The following is a 22392-nucleotide window of genomic DNA, read 5'->3' as shown; positions in this document are numbered from 1 at the left end:
TATTCCTGATCAAAAATACCAAGCAGTCTGCCACTGGCTGTAACAAATGTATTTAGTGCTTCTCATGTTCTTTGATGCCATTCAGAGTGCATTCATTAATTTTCTCTGATCATTTTGGCACCTAACTATTCATAAATTGATTGATTAAAGTCAGGTTTTACCTCACTGCCGTGTTTTCTGCTACTCTACAAGCTCTCCTGGCTTGTTCTAAACTTTTATGGAATGAAATCAGAAGTCAGTGTTTTATTTTGGAGAAAACAATTAACATGAACACTAATTTCAAAGCAGAACTTCCCTGACAGCTGTTTGTGAAGCAGGGTTTGAAGCAGTTGCCCTTGCCAGTTAACACTGTCTTCTATAATGAAGGGTAAGTTATTTGATGGGTTTGTGTTATTCTCTGTTATTGTAAGAGTATATGAAGGAAATATTTTAGTTTTAGTGTATAGAAACAGCAGATTGCAGAAAAGATCAATCCATTATGCCATTACATCATAGAGAATTCAAAGTTCCAATTGAATTCCCTGCAATAGAATGTAATGACTTATGTACTTTTCAGAAGTGTTTTGCCTCTGAATTGTAGTGTATTGAACTTTACTTCTTGTTTTTATCACTACACTTAGTAATACTTAACTGGCCAGCACAGGAAGATGAAAGAAAATTGGCTTCTGTTTTTCTCCTGCAAGAAAGGAAGTCATTTGTCTTGCTTTCAAGTATGTGAATTATAAACAATGTGCAGCACCAGTGAACACTGGTTAGATAAAGCTGCTCTCTACAAATGTTATGGGCTGTCCCTCAGAGCTACTGTCTTGCTGTGATTTCAGTAAAGATCGTGCCTTCCACTTGGTCTAATTTCTATGTTAAATGCTTTGTTGATCAAAACATTTTATTAGGGTTGCTGACCATCAGGCATCTGTCTATCCAAAGGCTGCTTTAAAGGCTGCAAAAAAAAAAAAAAAAAAAAAAAAGAAAAAGCCTCCATGCCATTAAGCTCTGATGTCTGTAGCAGCACTGCAGGCTAGCCTAGCTTTTGTCTACTCTGAACATAAATGCCAAGCTATATCAGCAGACAAGTTGATAAGAGGTTTCTTTTTTTTAAAGATAGTGTAACAATGTAGAAGAACTATTTATTTATTTGTTTGTTTGTTTATTAGATAATTCTTTATGTAGTTGGGATGCAGAGTGTGTAATACAAGTGAAAAATACCTGTATCTCCTGGCATAAAAAGTAAACTATACGAAACTTGTGGTATTGGTTGTAGTGCACTGACTGAATGATTGGAATGATGAGAACTGCCGATTTGTATAACGTTTGTTTCTCTTAGCAAGCATTTGTAACTTTGATTTAAAGAAAAATTAACTGGGAGACCAGCTTTCCAAAGCTCTCTTGTGTGTTTGGTGTTTTTTAAGTATGTGTTGTTTACCATAACATGTACTGTCTATTTCCTTAAGGTTAAATGCTTTCTTAAAAGAACCCATAAACTAAGTTATAGGAGTGGAAGATAGTTTCTCTTGCTGGCTCTTCTGATTTTTCTGCATAAACCACTTACATTTTTATGTTGGCTACCTATAAAGAACAAACTATGTCTAGCTAATGTTCATGAGTGTCAGTGTAATTTCACCTGTTGATTGTTTTATGGCCTGTTCTCACCTTTTCCCTGGAAAGCATGGGAGAAGTTGTAATGCTGTAATGCACAGAGAGCTCAAATTACCTGAGAAGATGTTGCAGAGGGCCTCCTCGCCACGATGCCAGGCTGGCAGTTCCTTCTGTCTAGCCACACCAGGTCAGCATCCCTCAGTAGGCAGCAGTTGTGTCCTTCCTCAGGTAGGGGTTTACATCTGAGGAGGCTGCAGCCTGGCTTGTTGGTGCTGAGCAGCCCACAAGCCGAGAAGGAGTTGGTGAGGGATGGAGAACCACAGAATCCCTCCTGTCCTTTGTGACATGGCTACCACGCTACCATGGCAGCGAGGCAGCCACATCCTTGTTTCTCATTAGCTGAGAGAAATACTTGGGTACTGTGAGTTCCTCCTTTATGATTTCATCATGCTTTAACATGAGAGTTTTAGTTTCTGTAGAGAACTAACATTTGCATGTGGATGCTGAAGAAACGGTGGCCCACAGGACTGTAAAATCACCAGACCTTGAATGAGAGTTCAGGGATTTTTCAGGAGTTTCTGGAAATTTCTGGAGTCTGGGTGCAATGCTACATAGTTGCTCTGCTCATTTTCAGCATGTTACATTGTCACCCACTAGAGCTCATGGGACTAATTGGATGAGTGTGAAAATGTGTCTTCTGGCATTGATCAGTAAGGCTTTTAAATGTAGTGTGGGGTTGGCATTTGCATCTGGTAACAGAAAGGAAATTTAAGATGGGGATGGACACATCTTTAAGGCTATTGATGTGGTCTACCTGGACTTTAGCAAAGCCTTTTACACTGTCCCCCACAGCATTCTCGTGGAGAAGCTGGCTGCCCATGGTTTGGATGGGCGTACGCTCTGCTGGGTGAAACACTGGCTCGATGGCCAGGCCCAAAGAGTTGTGGTCAATGGAGTTGAATCCAGTTGGTGGCTGGCCACAAGTGGCTCGGTACTGGGGCCACTTCTATTTAGTATCTACATTAACAATCTTGATGAGGGGATTGAGTGTACCCTCGGGAAGTTTGCAGATGACACCAAGGTGGGGGGGAGTGTTGATCTGCCTGAGGGGGAGAAGGGCACCAGTAGTGAACTGCCCTATAAGGGGACAGGGTGGAGTCTAGGGAGCAGTTGCATGTTATGTTTTTGTGCATCAAAGCACAAAGTGTTGAGCCTAAGGGACCTGTGAGAGCAAGCCAAAAAGGAAAGGCACTGCAGCTTCCTCACGTGCCAGGGCTTTGAGCCTATGCTCTGCTCCCAGCATCTGGAGCAATCTGACAGAGCAATGCAGATAAAGCAGTTTCTGCAGCACCCTTATGCAGTCAGCCCATGGTTCACTGGCTCCATGTGTGGTCCTTTTTCTAACCACCTTCTTCCTAAGGACCATGCCACCTACACCTGCAGACCGGAGGCACTCAGTCTGGCAAAAGGAGATAATCTGTGATCCCACTCCATTCTCTGAAAAACCTTCCCAAGGAGGCAGTGTGACAAAAGGTAACGGTGAGGAGAGTTTTAAGGGAAAGGAAACAAAGGGATCAGAGGATAACTGATAAGGAAAAATAGATGGGAATTTTGGCAGAAGGGAAGAAAGGAAAAACCTAACTATCAGGGAATAGGCTGGACTTTTCTCAGTTTTTCTAGGCAGTACAAGTCACTACGTCTTGGCTTCTGAGGCTTTGCAAAAGAAACCTGCACGTGACAGGAATGTACACATGGTGTTCTGGGTGTACTGCCACAGAGCACACAGAACATTTTCTATGTTGAAGGCCTTAGGGGAGAATTCAGAAGCTTCTTTGTACGCACGATTTTGAGTTGGCGTTTTGTGTTACGCTACAAATTCTTTTAATAGCAACATACCATGAATTCTAAACTTGACAGAACAAGGCAACATCTAAAATAACTGGTATTGCTTACATTTTCTTACATTTCTTACATTACCTGGAGGTTCTCAGCCTTCTGTTTTGAGCATTTTATCTGTCACTCCACTCTTAGCGATGTGTGGCTGTGCGGGATGCACAGCAACTCAGAGAGTGGACTGAATGGATCAATTCCCTGACGTCTGCTGTGCCCCAGAGGTGAGGTCACCATCTCTGGACTCTGTTAGCCTCTTTTCATAGGAAGCCTTAAGTCAGCCCCATTTTGCTCTATGGGTCTTTAAAATGCTTTAGCAGGGACTCATGATCTCCGCCTGGACCAAATGTGGCTTGCATCCCTAGCAGACTGGAGGTGCAGCTCTGAGGCTGCTGGGACACCCTGCCATCCCTGAAGATTCACCTGAGGCTACAAGAGTCCGGAACTTAATCTGATCCGCTGAGTGTGCAAAGGAGCATGCTGACCGTCAGTGTGCCGTGTCACGCCTGCACATTCACTCGTGATCTGCAGGCAGCACAGTGCCTCGCACCAGGGCAGTGTACCCAGAGAGGGTGAGTGTGTGGGCGTGTGCTGGGGCCTGGGCTTGCAGGTATCGTCGGATCCAACAGGTCAGGTAATCACTTGCAAAACCAGCAGGCTGTTGCACGTGTCAAGAAACACGTGTCCTCTGTTTAAGTTGGTTTTCCAGTCAGCGTGACTAAGCATGTAGTCCTTGGTCACTGATCACTGAAAGCCATTCCAACAGATCAATGAGTAGCCGGACTGTAAAACCTGAGGAATCAGAGGAGCAGGTAGAGCCACAGATTGACAGCGGATGATTCTTAAGCAGATTGTAAATAATGTTTTAATACATCAGCTGAGTGTTAACAACATCATTCTGCAAAGGTTTTGTGTCCCTGTATCCCCGCCCTTCTGAGTTCAGGAGCTGCTTAGCCCTTGTTGCTCCCACAGTGCTCCTGAGAGCAGTAGATTTGGAAGACAGCCTCCCAGAGAGGAGGGAAGAGGGGAGAGCTTCCAGCCAGGGCTTGTGCCTTCTTCCCATGATGTCGAGGCCAGCCAGGGATAGGCTATGAAAAAGGAGGGATGAGCATAGCAAAGGACCTGGGAAAATAGCAAGCTGTAAAGATCTCAGCGCATGGGTGGCTCATTTTCTTGCTGGCACTTTAGATGTGTAAGGGGTGGGACTTTGAGCACAGCAGCCTGGCTAAATGTTGGAGCAACACGTTTGCAGAAGCACTTTGTAAGAGCAGCTTCTTGGGCACTGGACAGGACTGTGGTATCAGCAACCTGATTCAGCACAAGAAACCCGTGGGAGAAAGATTTGAAAACACGAACCAGTCAACATGAGCACAGCGGGCAAAGTAAGGATTACTATTATTTTTTTTTTTTTTAAGGAAAAGTTTCTTTGCTCCAGCACAGTAATGCATTTTAAGTACAGTTTCTTTGCAGGGACACCATAAATACTGGTGGAGTACTACAAATAAGAGTTCAGGAGAAAGCTGGTACAGTAGGGCTGCCTTTCCTTGCAGACCACTGTACTCTCCTAGGGAATGGCTGCTAGGCTCTTCATGGCAAATGATTTCAATTTATTTATTTAAATGCTGAGACAACATAAGCTAATGACATTAGAGCAAGAATGAAGTACCCCCAGATTGAGCAAGTTAGTTTCAAACTCTGATTGACTGTGTAATATGGTGTAATAAGGGTTCAGAAAAATAAATGTATTTATCAGCTGCATCACTTTCAATCATTAAATTCAAATTAAAGGAGTTCAAAGCTTAAGTTAATAGAAAGCAAAAGTACTGCCAATAGTGCAGTACTGAGCTGGGCCTGAGTATTCACATCTTCAGTAGGTGAGGAGAGGCGAGTCAGCTGCTACCACTGCTCATGTCTATTTGTCTACTTCTTGTGCTACCTGAGAGATGCTAAAATGTACTCAGAAACTTGCCAGAATGGGCAATGGTCAGCAACCCACACATGGAAAATGTCTGAGGGACTGCACCTTGCTGGAATGTGCCTTAAGAAAGTACCACGCTTGTTTGCTGCTACTGCCTGCTGTCTTCACTACTCTTAAAACTGAACAAAATAAATTGGGGGGGGGAATGCTTTCTTTCTTTAACTCAGAGATACAGCAAGCGTGAAATTAATTTCAATGAGCAGAGGTAAATTCACCAAGTTCAGTTCTCTGTTCAGCCCTTGACTGAGTGCGATAAGGTGTTGGGGCGTTAGTGCACTTTGTTTTCAGTGTATTTACCTTGCAGCTTACCATGCAGCATAATCTTCCTCCTCTATAAAGGGTGTGTTTCTACAGCTTACTCTTCCTCTGCTGCTGCAGCTTGTAAGGGTGGTAGAAAACAAGAACAGAAAACAAAGCGCTGTGACTCCAGCTAGTGCTTGCTGTAATAGAGCGAGTGTGCTGATGGCTCATGTGGGGGATCCTGTTCCAGCTGAAACCTCAGGGAGTCAGCTACCAGAACAGAGCCTGACATCTAATTGTAAGAGAGATCTGTTTGCTCTGATGGATCCACAGCTATTGGCCATCTTTGCTCTTACAAACATTGCACATGCTTTGTCTCTGCAAATTGTGAAATCGTTACTGAGCAATGTGCAATAGTTCATTTTTTTCTTTTCCAGGGATTTTTCTTTGAAAATATTGCCCTTTAAAATGTGATCTTGCTTCACCTGTAATTTTTTTTTCTTTTTTCTTTTTTTACTGGCAGCATTACATTTAGAGTTGACCTCTCAGGTCACAATTTCAAAGCTCTTGCTCTTTCCCCCTTTGCATCTGGCTACTGAAGCTATGCTATTTTACATTGCAGATCTGTTTCCTCGTACTTGCTGTCTTCATTACCAGTGGACAATCTGTTGCTAGATGTGTCTGTTTCTACTTAGCAACACAGTGGTGTCACACTGTGTAGAAAAATCTTACTCCGTGGCCTGTAGCTGTGTAAGTTCTGAGGTGAGCAGACCCCACCCAAAAAGATCAGGAAGAAATAACGGGGACAGAGATATGAACAGAGCCAGGCATGATCTTGGTGGCAAAAAAAAAAAAAGCCAACATAAAACAACTGACTTATGGACACTGACTTTGGTGGTGGCTTTTTTTCCTCCTAGTTTTCCATCTTCCCCAGAGATGAGCAGGAATTCTGCATGTACAGATGTCAAGAACCTGTCTCATTGCAAGCACCACTCCTTTTTCACTCCTTTTTCCTTTGCTCTTTTTGCAGGTTATTAAATGCAAGGCAGCAGTACTGTGGGAAGCAAACAAACCATTTTCTATTGAGGAGGTGGAAGTTGCCCCACCAAAAGCCCACGAAGTTCGCATTAAGGTATTTAAAATAAAAAATTAAAGGAAGTGTTACAAATTGCATTTGATCTATGAAACATGCCTCAAGCCTTAAATCTAATCATTTCTTTTTTCAGAGTCAGTCAGTCAGTTTGTTTGTCTTTAATAACACACCAGTACAAGGCAAAAACCTGAATTCCTAAGAAAGCAAGAATTACACTTTTCCTTCCCTTGTGTGCTAGGAAATAGCGCTGGGTGCCTCCTTTTTTTATCCGGGTGTTATCTGTTACGCTTCAGATGACATTGCTTTAGAGCAGTTCCAAGTCCTGTATGGGTGAGGAGAACCCTTACGTGGGGTCAACAACTGCACTTGTCAGAATAAAAGTTGTTTTAAAGGCATATTTAAATCTTTCAAAAGAAATGCTGCTGTTCTGAGTGCAAGAAAAGACAAAATGTGTTGCAGAATATTATGTATGGCTGAAATTTTATGTATCTTTTAACATATGTAACATATACACGTATAAAAATATAATAAATCACAGTGTAATTATGTATATATAAAATTATATATATGCAAATATAAAAATATTAGGAATAATCTATTTTATTCTGTTCTTCACCTGCTGTGTGGACACTGGTTCTGCCCAACAATCAGGGGTATGCTGCAAGCATTTACAGAGGAGTCTTGCTTTGTAAATTAGAGACTTGCAAACAATGAAGATTAGGACTTGAGCAATTAATAGTGTTTTACCTTCATTTTTATTGCGTGCATGTGTAATTTTGGAGAGAAGCAAGTGGCAGCTCCAAATAGATGACATAACTGACATGTATGATGTGACATAGTGAAGTGCTGAAAGATTCTTGCCTTGTCTTTCTCCTAAATCAGATCGTAGCCACGGGGATCTGTCGCTCTGATGACCATGTGGTGACTGGGGCACTGGCTATGCCTTTTCCAATAATCGTTGGGCATGAGGCCGCTGGTGTGGTGGAAAGCGTTGGGGAGAAAGTAACTTCATTAAAGCCAGGTACAAAACAGCACTGAACACAAACTCTGTGCTGAGTTTTTAGGCTCCTATTTTAAGTTGAAGTCTGTTATGCGTGAGTGCTTGTAGTGGAGAGGACTACCCATGTAATTCACTTTCAACACCTCTATATTTCAAGTATCTTTGTTTTTACTGGTCACAAGTACAAAGTCTGTCCAAAGCAGGTCATTAAATACAATAAGAACAAATTTTATTAGAAATCTCAGCTTTAACAAAATGTGTATTTCACATTTTAATTATAGCCCTAGCTGCTTTTTCACTTAAATTTCCAGAACTTGTATAATACTAGATACCATGTGTTTCCAGCTGAGCTGGAACAGCAGCGTATGCATGTGCACATGAACCCCACCCGTACCTAACCCTGAATTCTGCAAAAGAGAAACAATTTTTTTGGCTCTCAGACCCACAAAGTTGTTTTAGTGGAATGATTACTAAGCCTGGATGTTGTGAATGTGTGTTCATTTTCACACTGGTTACTTTGTTAATTTGCATCATTATTCTAAAGAATTAGGGATGTCTTACCTTGTGTGCATCACTGATAAAATCTTGAAATAAGAGACTCAAGAGGGCAGGCAAATTAATGCTTAACTTAGTTCCCATTTCTACACACAGTTTACAGCTCTGTTATCTTAACTTACCAACCTCCTGTCCTAGTAGATGTCAACTTTTATCTCAGTTTCCTCACATACTTATTAAGTAGCAGATGCTAAAAACTGCTGAATGGACACTCTGAATAGCAGTAGCTATGAAGATTTTACGACATAGCTCAGTCTCAATTCTGTGAAAGACAGCAGGGATTTTGTATGTTGAAAGCTGTTGTCAGAAGTGCATTAATGATGTCCTCTGTGTCAGAGAGAGGCAGTGGAAGGAAATAAGTCCAGCACTGCACTCCCACTGCATGTTCTTTTTAGGAATTAAAAGTACTTGTCTTATGTTTTTACCTGCATGCTTCTTGTGTGCCTGTGTGTTTGTCTAATCATTACTGTTTTCTTTCTAGGAGATGCAGTTATTCCACTCTTTGTTCCACAGTGTGGGGAGTGCAGTGCTTGCTTAAGCCCAAAGGGTAACTTGTGCAGTAAAACTGAGTGAGTTTCTTAGATTACTTGTGACCTTTACTGGATTTTAACTTGCACAAAATAGATCATGTGACAGATCTCATTTGCCATTATGTCTGGTTATCTTTCAGTCTTTCTCACTTACCTACTGGATTAATGGCTGATGGTACCACTAGGTTTACCTGCAAAGGGAAAGGAATTCATAATTTTGTTGGTACAAGTACATTCACTGAATACACGGTAGTGCATGAAACTGCTGTAGCCAAAATTGATTCTGCTGCTCCTCTGGAAAAAGTCTGCCTGATCGGCTGTGGATTCTCAACTGGTTATGGGGCTGCTCTGCAGACTGCCAAGGCAAGCACCATGGGTGTTTCTACCCTGTTCAGGATCGTGTGGCCTGTGAGCACGGTGCCAACATGGCAGCCAGAAGGTTCTTTTTGGTTCTTTTTTAAGTGAAGGTTCTTTTTGCTGTGTTCAGGGTGGAAAGAAGATATTAGTTCTTTCCCGTCCTCAGTTCCTCTAAGGTGCTTAGAGATCTTTAAGAGAAAGTCCAATTGAAAACCCGATTGCGATTTACTAAGTTTTCTTTCAGACCTCTAGCTTTATCACTCCTCAAAAAATATTACAACAGAGCCAATATATTTTATTGTAACTTTAAGCTTCCTATATTCCCAAACTTTACACAGTGAATTCAAAGAATTGGTAGCAGTACATAAATGTGACTTTCTATAGCTGTCACTATTTCCAATGGAAATCTTAATGCCAATGAAATATAGAGCATCATAAAAATAATCTGTCTATAAACCTGAAGCTGAATGTTGTAATGAAGATCTAGACTTAGTAATGTATTGTACGGATAATTTATCTTAGTCACATATAGGGTTATAACAGCATAACTGGCTACTGCACTAGCACATATGCATAAGCAAATTTCTTCTCAACAGATGATCTCTAAGTTACAAGAAATAGATTAGGTGAAAACATATTGATAGTAAGAAAATGCAATGTACTTTACCTGGATTGACACAGGATGTCGTGTTAATGCAGGTGGAAGCAGGCTCCACCTGTGCCATCTTTGGCCTCGGAGGAGTTGGCCTCTCTGTTGTCATGGGCTGCAAGGCAGCTGGAGCTGCACGCATCATTGCCATCGATATCAACAAGGACAAGTTTGCCAAGGCCAAAGAGCTGGGAGCCACCGAGTGCATCAATCCTAAAGATTTCAAGAAGCCCATTCATGAAGTGCTGACTGAAATGACTGGCCAGGGTGTGGACTACTCCTTCGAGGTCATCGGCCGTACTGAAACCATGGTATGCAAACAAAAGATGTGGTCTTTGTTGCCACTGGCAAAGCGTTAAGCAAACTGGAAATCTGTGATGTCTGGCTATCAGCCATTGAGATGCAGGGACAGAAGCACACCCAAAAACTTAAGAAAGGGAACTTAAATGTAGTCCCTCTAAATTCTAATAGAAGAAGAGTCTAGGCAAGGTGACTTAATTCACTGTCATCTATCCAACAGCATCTTATCATTAAATGAGTAAAACAAAGTTGGAAAACAGAGAAACTAAAACATAAGAGCAGATACAACAGTGTTAGCTACAGCAACTGATTGATTTCAAATTGCAAGTTGATTCCTCAGAGAAGGATTCGCTTTTTTGTGCCCCAAAGGCAAAACGTGCATGACATTGACATGTCCCTCTGTTTTTAATGCAGACTGAGGCCTTGGCTTCTTGCCACAACAACTACGGAGTCAGCGTGATTGTGGGAGTGCCCCCTGCAGCACAAAAGATAACTTTTAACCCCATGCTTCTCTTTAGTGGTCGCACCTGGAAAGGGTCCGTCTTTGGAGGTGAGGACCTGGAAAGATGTGATTTAACTGCCTTGTGAAACTTTCCTATTAACCTGAATCAAAGGGAATATCTCTAAACTTATGGCTCTAACCTGTCCTATAGTACTACTGATAGCTGGACTAATTTGCTAACTAATTTGATAACAAAGTAGCACAAAGAATATTCATGAAGGTAACTATTATCAGAAATGGTTAGTGGACAGTGGAGGAGAGAGAAAAACCAAGAGGAAGAAGGTAAGAAGGGGCAGAAAAAAAAACGCAAACATTAGGAGAAAAAAGAAAAAAAGAAAAAAAAAGGAGAGAGTGAAAGAGAAACACACAAAAAAAAAGGCAGAGAGGAGAGGAGGCTGAAAGAATAGGAAGCATAAATGGACAGGGGTGTGCAGAAGGAGAAGTAGTTAAAATGGATAAGAAAAGGAGGAGAAGGAGAAAGATGTGGGTAAAGGACAAAGAGAGAAAAGGAGCATGAAAAGGAGAAAAAAGAGTGGAAAAATAAAGAGGACAGAGAAGGGGAAAGAAAAGTGGGGAGAGATGGGGGGGGAAGAAAATGAAATACAGAAAAGAGCAAAAGAGAAGGGTTACTAAGAAAGAGCAAAAAAGAGATAAAAGGAGAACAAAAGGCAGAAAAGACAAAGACAGAAAAAAGAATAGAGACCAGGGAGCAAAAACAGAGTCAGGAACTGTGAAGGACATTCAGTTCAGAACAGCCTACTTGCCATGTTTAGCCCCAGCAAGCTGCCATCACTCGCTGTTACTTCTCTTTCCTGAGCTCTTCCAGAGGGTTCCCACACTCAGCAAGCTCTAACTCACTGAATGCAAAACTAAAAGAACTAAAAGACAGAGGAAGCTTTTTTTCCCAGCAGCTTTCCCTTTTGCAACCAGTTCCTCTGATATATTCAATAGGCACCTGACTAAAAGAGCCAAGTAGGTTACTGTGGGAGGAGATCCTGTCATTAGAGATGGCTTTATCTATCTAGTACTGCCTGTAAGGAAAGACAGACAACCCCTCCCACTGCCCTATTTTGTTTCTGTTAAGTTTCTAGTCACTAACAGAGATGTCAGCACTGTAGTTTTTGTTATTATGTGTGACTTAGGGAATTAAGTATCAATAGTCAGGCTAAAACAGTATTGGGGGGGAGGAGGGGGGAGGTTTTGATTCTTTTAAGATTCAAATTTCAGAAATTTAGACTTGTACTGGTGCAGTGGTTGCTTGGTTTGTCATACATATTCCACTGTCTCCACTCCACTAGCTGCCCTCAGTACAGCACCTCTTCTTGGCATTCTGTATTATGAAGGTAAAGTTATACTGCAGTATTTCATCATGCTGTTCTGCTGTAGAAAGTTTATCTAAGAATTTAAGCCCCTAAAAGTTTTATCTATTTTCACTAGCATTGAATGGTTCATTTTCCATTGTCTGTGGTTTTCTTTCAGGCTGGAAGAGTAAAGATGCAGTCCCCCAGCTGGTTGCTGATTACATGAAGAAAAAGTTTGTTCTGGATCCATTAATAACCCACACCCTTCCTTTAACTAAAATCAATGAGGGATTTGATTTGCTAAGGACAGGGAAGAGGTAAACACTGCTTAATTGTGAAAATAGTTTATAAACAACTTTAAGAACTGCACAGTAAGACAGGGCATGGCAGAGGGAGAAAAGGGCACACAGAAGAGTAAGTCAGCACCCATTAGAAAAGAGCACGCAAGAAAACTGTAAACATGAACCTGCAGAGAGCATGGGAAGTTAATTCTATCACATTTCAGGAAGCGTTTTTAGGATGAGGAACAGGAATACAAAAATAACCTGTTTAGTGGAAGAGCAGCTTACCATTCATATTGTAATATTCATAGGGAACAGAGTCCCAGTGCCATCAGTCCAAAGATCACTGGGTAGTCACTTTGGAGTATTTCAAAAGGGAGACTAGTTTGTGTATATACACAACTAGTAGTTGCTGACTTACAATTTGGCTGTTGTGTATTCTTCAAATATTTTGAGATTTCAGCTCAGACTGTTTTTATAGGATACTGAAATCAGAAATATTGTTTCTCAGATGTTTTGATGAGATTCACCATGGCAAAAATTGAAAATTCTCATTGGCAGAAGTGAGAAATATATCTATATATTTTAGTATGTGTTCAGGCTTTACCTGTGCAACCTGGGCTAGGGAGCTGCTTTGGCAGGGGGCTTGGACTCTTAAATACAAGAAGTACATAGCAGAAGGTATTTCCCTCTCATGTTTTCTTTGGGCTTTGTTCTCAGGTTCCAACTATTCAGCACTTAACTCTGTTTTTTTGACTGTCCTTATATCTATTCTAATTGTTAATTGTGTTGGTTTTAGATTTTAGCGTAACAAAAAAAGGGGAAGTGGTGAGGATGGGGATACCATCAGTTTTGCTAAGGTACTGACAGTCAACCTGAAGACAGGGACACTGACCCAATCATTTATGAAGTGAAACATTTCAGTGGTTACTGGGTAAAATGCTTCAGTGTTCACATTATATCATGTAGAGTTTGCAAGAATCATGCTTCAATGTACCTATGATTATTTAGCCAAAGTCATTAGAGAGTTAAGGCTTTCTAAACTTAGCCTAGGTTTAAAAACCCTTGAAGAAAAGTCTGTTACCAACTTTTCCTGACTGTCTCTGCTCAGTGGACACAGTCCCTGTACTTTTGATAGGCCCACTACACTCTAGCAGGTGAGAGTATAAAAGCTTTTATATAAAACCTACCTCAAAAAAATTTCCAGGCCCCTTCAATCCATCATCTCTGCCAGAAATCAACATAACCTGCTTGAGAAAGTAGTCAGAGTAGAGCTAATTATTTTCTTGCATGCTGTTTCTCATCAGCTATAGATAAACAAATAGCCTTAAAATGTGAATGGGAATGCTAATACCAGTGTGGTAGTATTTTTAGATCTATTGTGACAGTTGTCTCTACTCTTATAGAATATATTTTGAACCTCTTCTAAGGAAAAGAAAATGCTTTTCATTCCAGTGCTGAAGGTCCCAGTATCCTCCTGGCAGCTTTTAGCTCTGTTCTTTTTTTTCCTCATTTGATATCGAGTGTATTAAGCTTGCTGAATTTGGCTCAGCAGTGCACGTGAGCAGCAGCAGAACATGAGCACTTACTGATCAAAACAATGAAATCAACAGGATTGAATCTGAGCCAGCTGAGAGGATAGGCCCATTCCCTCAGAGGGGAGGTGCCAGCCCAGAATAAGTTTCACCATCTAGAAGTTACCCTTAGAGCCAATGGGAATGGGAGGGCTGAACCTAGCAATCCCTCAAAGGACTGTCCCAGCTATCTTTGGTTTTGCAGAGCCAGGAGCCCTGGACTTCACACATGAAGGCTTCCCAGTCTAGCATAAGTTGTCCTTTCTGCATCTGCAGCAAGCTTTGTACATCTTCTTCATCATTTTACTACAGCTGGGGCTAGGGAGGGGAGGCTGACAGCAATAGCCTGATTTTTCAGAGTAAACAATGTTTTGCAAATGTTGGCACAGGGGCTTTTCTACAGTCACTAATTGGTCATTTTATATTGCAGCATTCGCAGTGTCCTGATACTATAGGATTCTCGATGGCTTTAGCAGCAGTACAAACTTCATTCTGCTCCAGTACAACTGATACAAATCAGACAGTTCTGAAAAGTGTCACTCCCACCTTTGCTTTAAAGCTTATCAAGCTTATCATCCAAACTATAAGCACAGCATTTAGAATGGAAATAATCTTCTGCCCCATCATTTCTTCTTCATTACTGCTTTCAAGTTTCTGCACTGTGATGTCTATTTATCTTAAGATTGAATAAAGAAATTAGTCTTTGCTTCTGGCACAGGTGTTATGAAAGGTTTTGTTTCTGCTGCTGACACTGCCCTACAAGTCAGAGAAAAAACATACCTGAGAACTAAGGGCAGATGGAGAAGTTAATTCCCTCACTAAACTTGCACACAGGTTGGACTACTGTGTCCTCCGAATACCAGCACTTCCTGAAACACACTACACAGTACACAAATGAAAAGATTTACAATACCACACAGAGCTAAGGTCGCTCCAGAAGGCCACAGAGAGTCTATCTTCATACCATAATATATGCTTTTTTTTTTTTTTAATACTTATGAATGATCATACTCTCCTCACAATGAAGCCTGTTCCTATGTCTGATCACACAGGAAAAGGTTTCCTAGCCTGAACCTGCCCCAGTGCAGCTTTGTACCATTCCTGTGCATCCTACCAGATGTCAAAACAAATACAGGACCTGGCTGCTTTAGGCAACTGAAACCTAGAGGTGTTGACAGAGGCTACTTCCATCTTGGAAAACACTGTCAATATCGACTTATGTTACTAAAGAGATGATAGGCACTGCCAGAAGTCCTAAGTACACGATGGTAGACTTACAGTGCTTGCCCAATAGCTGGGTGAAGGAGACTCAAACAAGGGGACAGTGAAAACAACGGCTCGCCTGTGTGTGTCGGCAGAATGAGTCCTTGAGCATCCCTGCAGGGCTAATGATTTCAAGACAAGTCTAACGAGAGATCAGACCGATCAGAAGGAGCTGTTGAAGCATATATGCATTTGATTCTGCCTGTGCAGTCAAGCCCAAAGACTTTTTGCAGGCCGTAAAAGCAGTCTATTCTGGAGAAGCTCAGCAGAAGAATCTCATCTCTCTCAGGGCAGGTTGTGAGAGGGCCAACAGCATGGACTGGATCACTGACACGTTTGTTCAAAGCACAGGGAGAAGGGTTTCAATTCTACTTAACTGATCCCGACTGCAGAAACATGGATTCAGTAGAAACAAGAGTGGAATAACGTCTCTGTTCACACTGGCTTCAAAGGAAACCTCTTCAGTGGAGGCAAAGCTACTTTTCTATATCAGCTAAAACGCAGCTACGTCATGAGCTCAACAGAAGTCAGAAAAGGGTGGATTAGATCTAGCTTGGGGGGACAGAAAGGACAGAGAGAGAAGTTATCCTCCATGTGCCAGATACATGGTGCTCCTGAGGCACGTCCTATTGCATGAGCTTTAAGGAATAAAGCATCATTCTTTAGGGAGGAGGATCAAAAAAGAAAGCGACCTAGGGAATCAAGTACAACAAAATTCCTCAATCCTGTCCTGTTCAATCACATGCAAGTCGATTTCTGTTGTCCTGAGTGCCCACAGGTTTGAGAACACCAAGGCCTCAGGCTCCTGGCAGCAGCATGGCACAACTTGAACATCAGCATGCGGGTGTTGGGCTGAACCGGCACGGCTGGAGGACAGGCTGTCCGGCTGCACCTCCACACGGCAAAGCCACTGTCACACCACAGGGCCACCATGCCCCAGGGGACAGCTCTGACAGCCAAAAGACACATTAGCAATGTCTCTCTGCACTGAGGAAGCTTGAGAGGGCTCAGGCAACATGGACGCTGCGTTTTGGGCCTTTGTTCTCATGGCAAGCAGATGCTCCCATTCCTGCCTTCACCATATCATGCCTTACAGGTGTTTTTTTTCTTTTTTAATTATTAATCCTTTCACAAATAATTAGGGGCAAGCTGCTGCTAGGCCAAAGGTTTCCCCTTTGCCACAAGTGGTATCTATGGAACCACAAGTGGCAATAGGAGCCTCCTCAACCCTCAGCCCTTCCACAAGCAACTGCAAAAAAAAAGTCTCTCTGAGCTCTGACGTGCCTTTTGGAGGAGGGCACGGGGTAACACCTCTCTGCTGCTACCCGTCTCCTCACCACTCACTATGCCCTCAGCACACAGCCCTGTATGCAGGGGAAACACCTCTCCCACTCTCTTCTGAGCTCCCTCTGGCCCTCTGCCAGGACTCCCAGCGTGCCCCTGCCTGACCTTCACCTGCAGCCAGAGGTGCTCAGCTGCACTCAGGGCATCCACGCAAGACACGGGTCCAGAAGGACAGACAGCAGCAAGCCTCCAGCCTCTGCCACTGCCAGAGACAGCTCCTCTCAGACCGCATGGCCACTTCTGGAAAAGTAAGGGTGCCTTCTTGCCTATTTTCCTTCCTCCTCTTCTACAGAGACACCCAGGCAACAGCTCAGCCAGCATGCTTGGGCTGCAGACCATCCTTTCTCTGACTCCCCTAACTCACTCACACCTCTCTGAATTACACAACACTCTGCTCTGATAGAACTGCAGCGTGTCAGTATCTGCATGAGGCAGCAGCTTCCCCAGCAGGGGTGGGCTTTGAACAGCTTTCTCACACTGAAAACCGAGTGGCCGTTTTGCTATGAGTTCTACCTGGATGCCAGCTGCTCCTCTGCTCCAGACTCCTTCTATGGGAACGCGGGGTGGGATTCTGTTTCATTCCAGAAAAGCCTCGGTCCGCTCCTCTCTTAGGGAACAGGGAGACTGTGGGATCCCACTACAAGAACAGGATGCAGAACCGGTCATTGGAAGGGCACAGAACAGGGCAGAATTAGTGTTTAGTACTTCCTTGGAGCTGTGCTGCTGACAGAGGGCAACAAACCAGCAGTTTACCTGTTTTTAAGTAGTTACTCTTTCTCAAAGGCACACCTTCTCACACAGCCTCACCGCTTCCATTCTCCCAGGTTATCCGATGCAGAGCTGCCATTGCCTGGGCAGTGGGCAAACCACTCTCTGTTGAAGAGATAGAGGTTGCACCTCCAAAGGCACGCGAAGTGCGTGTCAAGGTAAAAACACATTGGTTTTTGTTGTTGTGGTGGTGGTTTTGTTGTTTTCTTTGTTAGTTTTTGTTTGTTTCCCCTTCATCTGTGGGATTTTTTTCCTGTGGATTTAGCTTGAATATAGCTATCATGGCTAAATGTGTATTTATGCTTAGTTTTCCCCTAAGTTAGGGTCTAGGAATGTCTGTTGCCTTCCTGATCTCCTGATGGATTATAGTGATCCACAGTGGCCAACACGCTTCTCGAATCAAATAATGATAGAATACCCAAAGGCGGAAGGGACCCACAGAAGGATCATTGCAACCAACTTTTGTCTCTACATAGGACTCCCTCAAATTCGGGTCCTAAATCTAAGAACATTGTCTAACTGCTTCTTGAAACCAGCAGCTTCGTGCTGTGACCTCTGCCCTGGGGTGACTGTTCCATACCTGACTATCCTCTGTCTTTTCGTAACACACAACCTCACCCTCTCCTGGTGCAGCTCCACTGCATTCCCTTGGACCCTGTCACCACAGAGCAGAGCTCAGCATCTGCTACTTTGCTCCCCTCGTGAGGAAGATGTAAGGTCACCGTGAGACCACACCTCACTCTCCCTATCTCTACACTGAACAAACCAAGGGACTTTGGCCACTCCTCATGCATCTTGCCCTCCAGACCCTTCACCATTTTTCTAAGTCTGTTTAGAACACTCTCAGTGTTAGTTTTATGTTCTTCCTATATTGTGGTGCCAAAAATGCAAACAGTGCTTGAGGTGAGGCTGCCCCAGTGCAGAGCAGAGTGGGACAATCCCTTCCCTCAACTAGCTGGCAGTGCTAGATGTGATGCACCCCAAGGTATGATTGGCCCCAGGGGCTGTACAAGGGCACACTGCTGACTTAGATTCAACTTGCCACCAAAGAGAAGGCCCAGGTCCTTCTCCACTGGCTGCTCTGGAGGCTCTCATCTCCCAGTCTTTACATATATCTTGATCTCTCTGCAATTCCTGTTCTTGGCTCTCAAGGGAGTCAATAGCACCTCCCAATTTAGTATAATTTGCAAACGTACTTAGTATACCTTCAAGACCCATATCCAAATCATTGATGAAACTGTTAAACTGGCCCCAAGATGGTGCCCTGCAAAAACCCACGAGTGACTTGTCACCATGCACATATGACCACATTTATCACAGTCCTCTGAGCCCAACACATCAGCCAGTTGTTCGTCCATAAAATTATGTTTCACTCTAGGTGTTTGCAGGACATTTGGTCCAGAAAGATAAGTGAAGAACAGCACTAACAGATTCGCTAAAAGCCAAGACTATCTCTACAGGCTTCCCTTCGTGAAAACAGGGTGGGGGGGAAGTAGGGGAGGGTAAACAAGTCATAAAAGTAGATTAAGTTCATTACACAGAATTTTCCTTGTTTGAACCCACATTGGATGTGACCAATTGTCTTTCAAGTATTTTACAATAAGTACCAGAAAAATCTTAACAATTCTGCCAGGCAATGAAGTGAGACTGACAGTCCTGAAGTTACAAGGATTGTCTGCCTTGTTCTTGAAAACTGAGATGTTTAACACCATTTACTTGACAAGAATATCTCCATATTCCCCAAACCAGTAAAAAAAATAATTAAAGAGGGGTCCCCAAAAAAACCAGCCAGCTCTATAAGAAAACTGGAACAAAGAATATTAGCCCCATAAATCTATATGCATGCAATTGGAGCAAAAAAAAAAAAAAACAACCAAAAATTGCAGTTAGCTTACTGTACACAGTTCGGACAATAAAGGCTCTGAAGGCTTCAAAGCCAAAAAAAAAACAATGCTCCAAATGTTACTTGTTCTTTTACCTCTAACAGATTGTGGCCACAGGAATATGTCGCACAGATGACCATGTTCTTGAAGGTACCTTTCCTGATGCAGAATTCCCAGTCATCCTAGGCCATGAAGGAGCTGGGATCGTAGAGAGCATTGGAGAAGGAGTGACCTCTGTGAAACCAGGTAACCAGGAGTCGGCTCTCAAAGACTCTGAGACCGCCCAGAGCTCTGAAACTCCTTCTGGCTGCACACCAGTTGTGCTACACTATCACACACACCTTCCTCATCAATACCACAGAGTGCTTGAGGGGGGATCTGAACATTTTCTATGCACAGGGAAAGCAGAGGGCTCACGCCGGGCTGCTGTCATCAGCAAGCTCAGTGGAGGCATGCCAACAGGCTGCAGAGTGGGAGGCACCTAACACTGGATCTGCTTTGTTCCAGGAGACAAAGTCATCCTCTTTGGCCTTCCCCACTGTGGAGAATGCAGCTTCTGCTTGAATCCTGACTCCAACTACTGCCTGAAATCACAGTGAGTTTGCTTTCACCCACCCCTGCACCAAAACAGGCTCAGCCATCAACAAACATGACATGCACACACACATGCTTTATGTAATGAACAACACATGCACATACTTCCAACAGCTTCAGTGAACCACAAAACCTGCTGCCTGACAAGACCAGTAGGTTCACCTGCAAAGGAAAACAGATCCACTACTTCCTCTGGACGAGCACCTTTTCAGAATACACCGTAGTGCCTGAATACACCCTGGCCAAGATAGATGCTGCTGCACCACTGGACAAAGTCTGTGTGCTTGGCTGTGCATTTTCAACAGGCTATGGGGCTGCCATCAACACTGCCAAGGTTGGTATTCAGACGTGTCGAAATAAGCACCCCACAGCCACCTTCATGCCTTCAAAAAAGCAATAGCCTCCTCCTCCTCACACAGGAGGCTAACCCTATTTCACGCAGGTAAAACCAGGCTCCACCTGTGCCATCTTTGGCCTCGGAGGAGTTGGTCTCTCTACTGTCATGGGCTGCAAGGCAGCTGGAGCTGCGCGCATCATTGCCATTGATATCAACCAGGACAAGTTTGCCAAGGCCAAACAGCTGGGAGCCACTGAGTGCATCAATCCTCGGGACTTCAAGAAGCCCATTCAGCAGGTGCTCACCGAGATGACCGGTCATGGCGTAGACTATTCCTTTGAGGTCTTTGGGACTGCAGATACACTGGTATGTGCTATTTCAGTACATCCTCCTTCCCAGAACCCCATCAAATCAATACCATCACAGCACTGGTTTCTTGCCTTGTAACCTGCACTTCAGGCCATTCTGCCTTGGGAGAAGTGGTGCAGGAGTGTCAAAACAGGAATGGAGAGATCCAGGGCCAGTGCCAAAAAGAGCCTCTGGTTTTAGCTTCCAGGGTGGGGCAAAACCTGCAAGGAAAGAATGCATTTATGACAAATTCATCTAATTCACTTTCCTGTCCATCAGGTTGCTGCTCTGGCCTCATGCAATATGAACACTGGTGTCTGTGTGATGATTGGGGAACCACCTGCAGGTTCAACAGTTCCCATTGATCCTTTCCTTCTACTAAGTGGGCGTACCATTAAAGGGACGCTGGTTGGAGGTAGGTAGGAAGCCAAGAAAGACATTTTAGACATTTCATTCTTTTCCCTTCTTGGCAGTTCCCAAATGTCACTGGAACAATTACACTCCAGGACATACACCTAACCATTCCTTCGAGAAGGCAGTTAACAAATTCAGCAGTGTATTCAGATCCAGGGCAAAAGAAACTCTCCCCCACTGTTGTTATGCACCAGCCTGATAGTCAGCATGAATATTGGAAGCATGGAAATGTCCCAGAAAGTCTTTGTGAGAAGCTGCTGATGTTGAAACTTCAAGTGAAAACCAACTCTGAATTTCCACCTTAACAATAAGCCCACACATATTCTGGAAGCTTCCACTCCCTCGTGCGAGATGAGGCTCCGGGCAACTCCACCAATGTTTCTTTACCAAAACAGTGCTTCTCCAATTGTTCACCACATGTGATTTCTCCCGTTTCTAGGCTGGAAAATGGGGGACGCTATCCCCAAATTAGTTACCAGCTATTTGCAGAAGAAATTTAACTCTGACTTGCTGATCACACACACGCTGCCGTTTGCCAAAATCAACGAGGGATTTGAATTGCTGCGTGCAGGCAAAAGGTGAGACTCTGACTAGTAGGGGTGACACACGGCACCTACTGAAGGAGCACTTCTGTCTGCTCCTGGACACTGCCAGTAGCACCACTTGTAACTCCTCCCTTCCTTTCCTCCCTCTGCAGCATTCGCAGTGTGCTGCTCTACTGAAGGATGCAGCCAAGCCAGCGTGAGCTCAACACACAGCCCAGCAGATGCCCTCCTGTGTGGGCCCATCCCTCCTCCATCTCCCTTCATGACTGTAAAGAGAGAAGCACGAGCAACTTGCCAGCACTGCTGCGCCCTGTGCTCATCCTCTCCCGAGAAATCATTCATATAAATAAAGGCTGTCTTACAAACTCTTCCCATGGAGTGCTGTCAAATAACAGATGCTGATGTTTCTGACCTGCACATTCTTTGCACACTTTCACGCCAAACACCCACACACATTTGCACGTGCACTTCCACCTCGGCCATCATCTCAGCTGGCTGAATGCCGTGACTCAGACCAAGGGACAGAGTGCCTGCACTGCTGCCAGACTTTCATCTCACAGGATCACCATGTGTTTCATTCCACGAGGTCATTCGCTGACACAGCCTCTCATTCCAAACTCTTTCATTTCAACTCCACCTTCTTCTCATCGCACCACAATGCCTTACACTCTCAATTCTCTCTCCTTCATGGAACCACAGAGGTGTATTGGTTGGGAGGGAGCTCTGCACATCATCTAGTCCTACCCGCCTGCTAAAGTATGATCCCTTGAGTGCGTTACACAGGAAAGCACCCAGGCAGTTTTTGAATACCTCCAAAGAAGGAGACTCCACATCCTCACTGGGCAATTTGTTTACAGAGCTCTGTACAGAGCTCTGTAAACCTTCTAAGGAACAAACTTTTCCCTCGTGCTTGTACGGAAATCCCTATGGTTCAGTTTGTGCCGTTCACCCTTGCTCACCCGCTGAGAACCACTGAAAAGAGCCCGGCCCCATCCACACAACTCCCACCCATTAGATATTTGTGAGCACTGATAGAATCCCCTCAGTCTTCTC

General features: G+C 43.6%; 2 protein-coding genes across 2 annotated transcripts; both read left to right on the top strand.

Moving 5' to 3' along the window:
* The first annotated feature begins 4700 nt into the window (after positions 1 to 4700).
* LOC136048988 (alcohol dehydrogenase 1) lies at positions 4701 to 14556 on the top strand. The gene is made up of 9 exons (XM_065736962.1): positions 4701 to 4865; positions 6732 to 6833; positions 7677 to 7815; positions 8831 to 8918; positions 9020 to 9242; positions 9936 to 10196; positions 10600 to 10735; positions 12167 to 12305; positions 14274 to 14556. The coding sequence occupies exons 1-9, from the start codon at positions 4848 to 4850 to the stop codon at positions 14296 to 14298; spliced, it is 1131 nt and encodes a 376-aa protein (XP_065593034.1). The 5' UTR covers positions 4701 to 4847; the 3' UTR covers positions 14299 to 14556.
* A 1865-nt stretch (positions 14557 to 16421) lies between these two features.
* LOC136048962 (alcohol dehydrogenase 1-like) lies at positions 16422 to 21709 on the top strand. Its single transcript, XM_065736916.1, has 9 exons — positions 16422 to 16698; positions 17275 to 17376; positions 19206 to 19347; positions 19609 to 19696; positions 19810 to 20029; positions 20138 to 20398; positions 20660 to 20795; positions 21234 to 21372; positions 21492 to 21709. The coding sequence occupies exons 1-9, from the start codon at positions 16681 to 16683 to the stop codon at positions 21514 to 21516; spliced, it is 1131 nt and encodes a 376-aa protein (XP_065592988.1). The 5' UTR covers positions 16422 to 16680; the 3' UTR covers positions 21517 to 21709.
* The last annotated feature ends 683 nt before the right edge of the window (positions 21710 to 22392 follow it).

This window comes from Cyrtonyx montezumae, unplaced genomic scaffold (assembly GCF_038088225.1).
Source record: "Cyrtonyx montezumae isolate F1298 unplaced genomic scaffold, pur_monq_1.0 scaffold_2, whole genome shotgun sequence".
NCBI classification, from domain to species: Eukaryota; Metazoa; Chordata; class Aves; order Galliformes; family Odontophoridae; genus Cyrtonyx; species Cyrtonyx montezumae.
The sequence above is the reverse complement of the archived record's forward strand: the minus strand, read 5'-3'. Positions and strand labels throughout refer to the sequence as shown.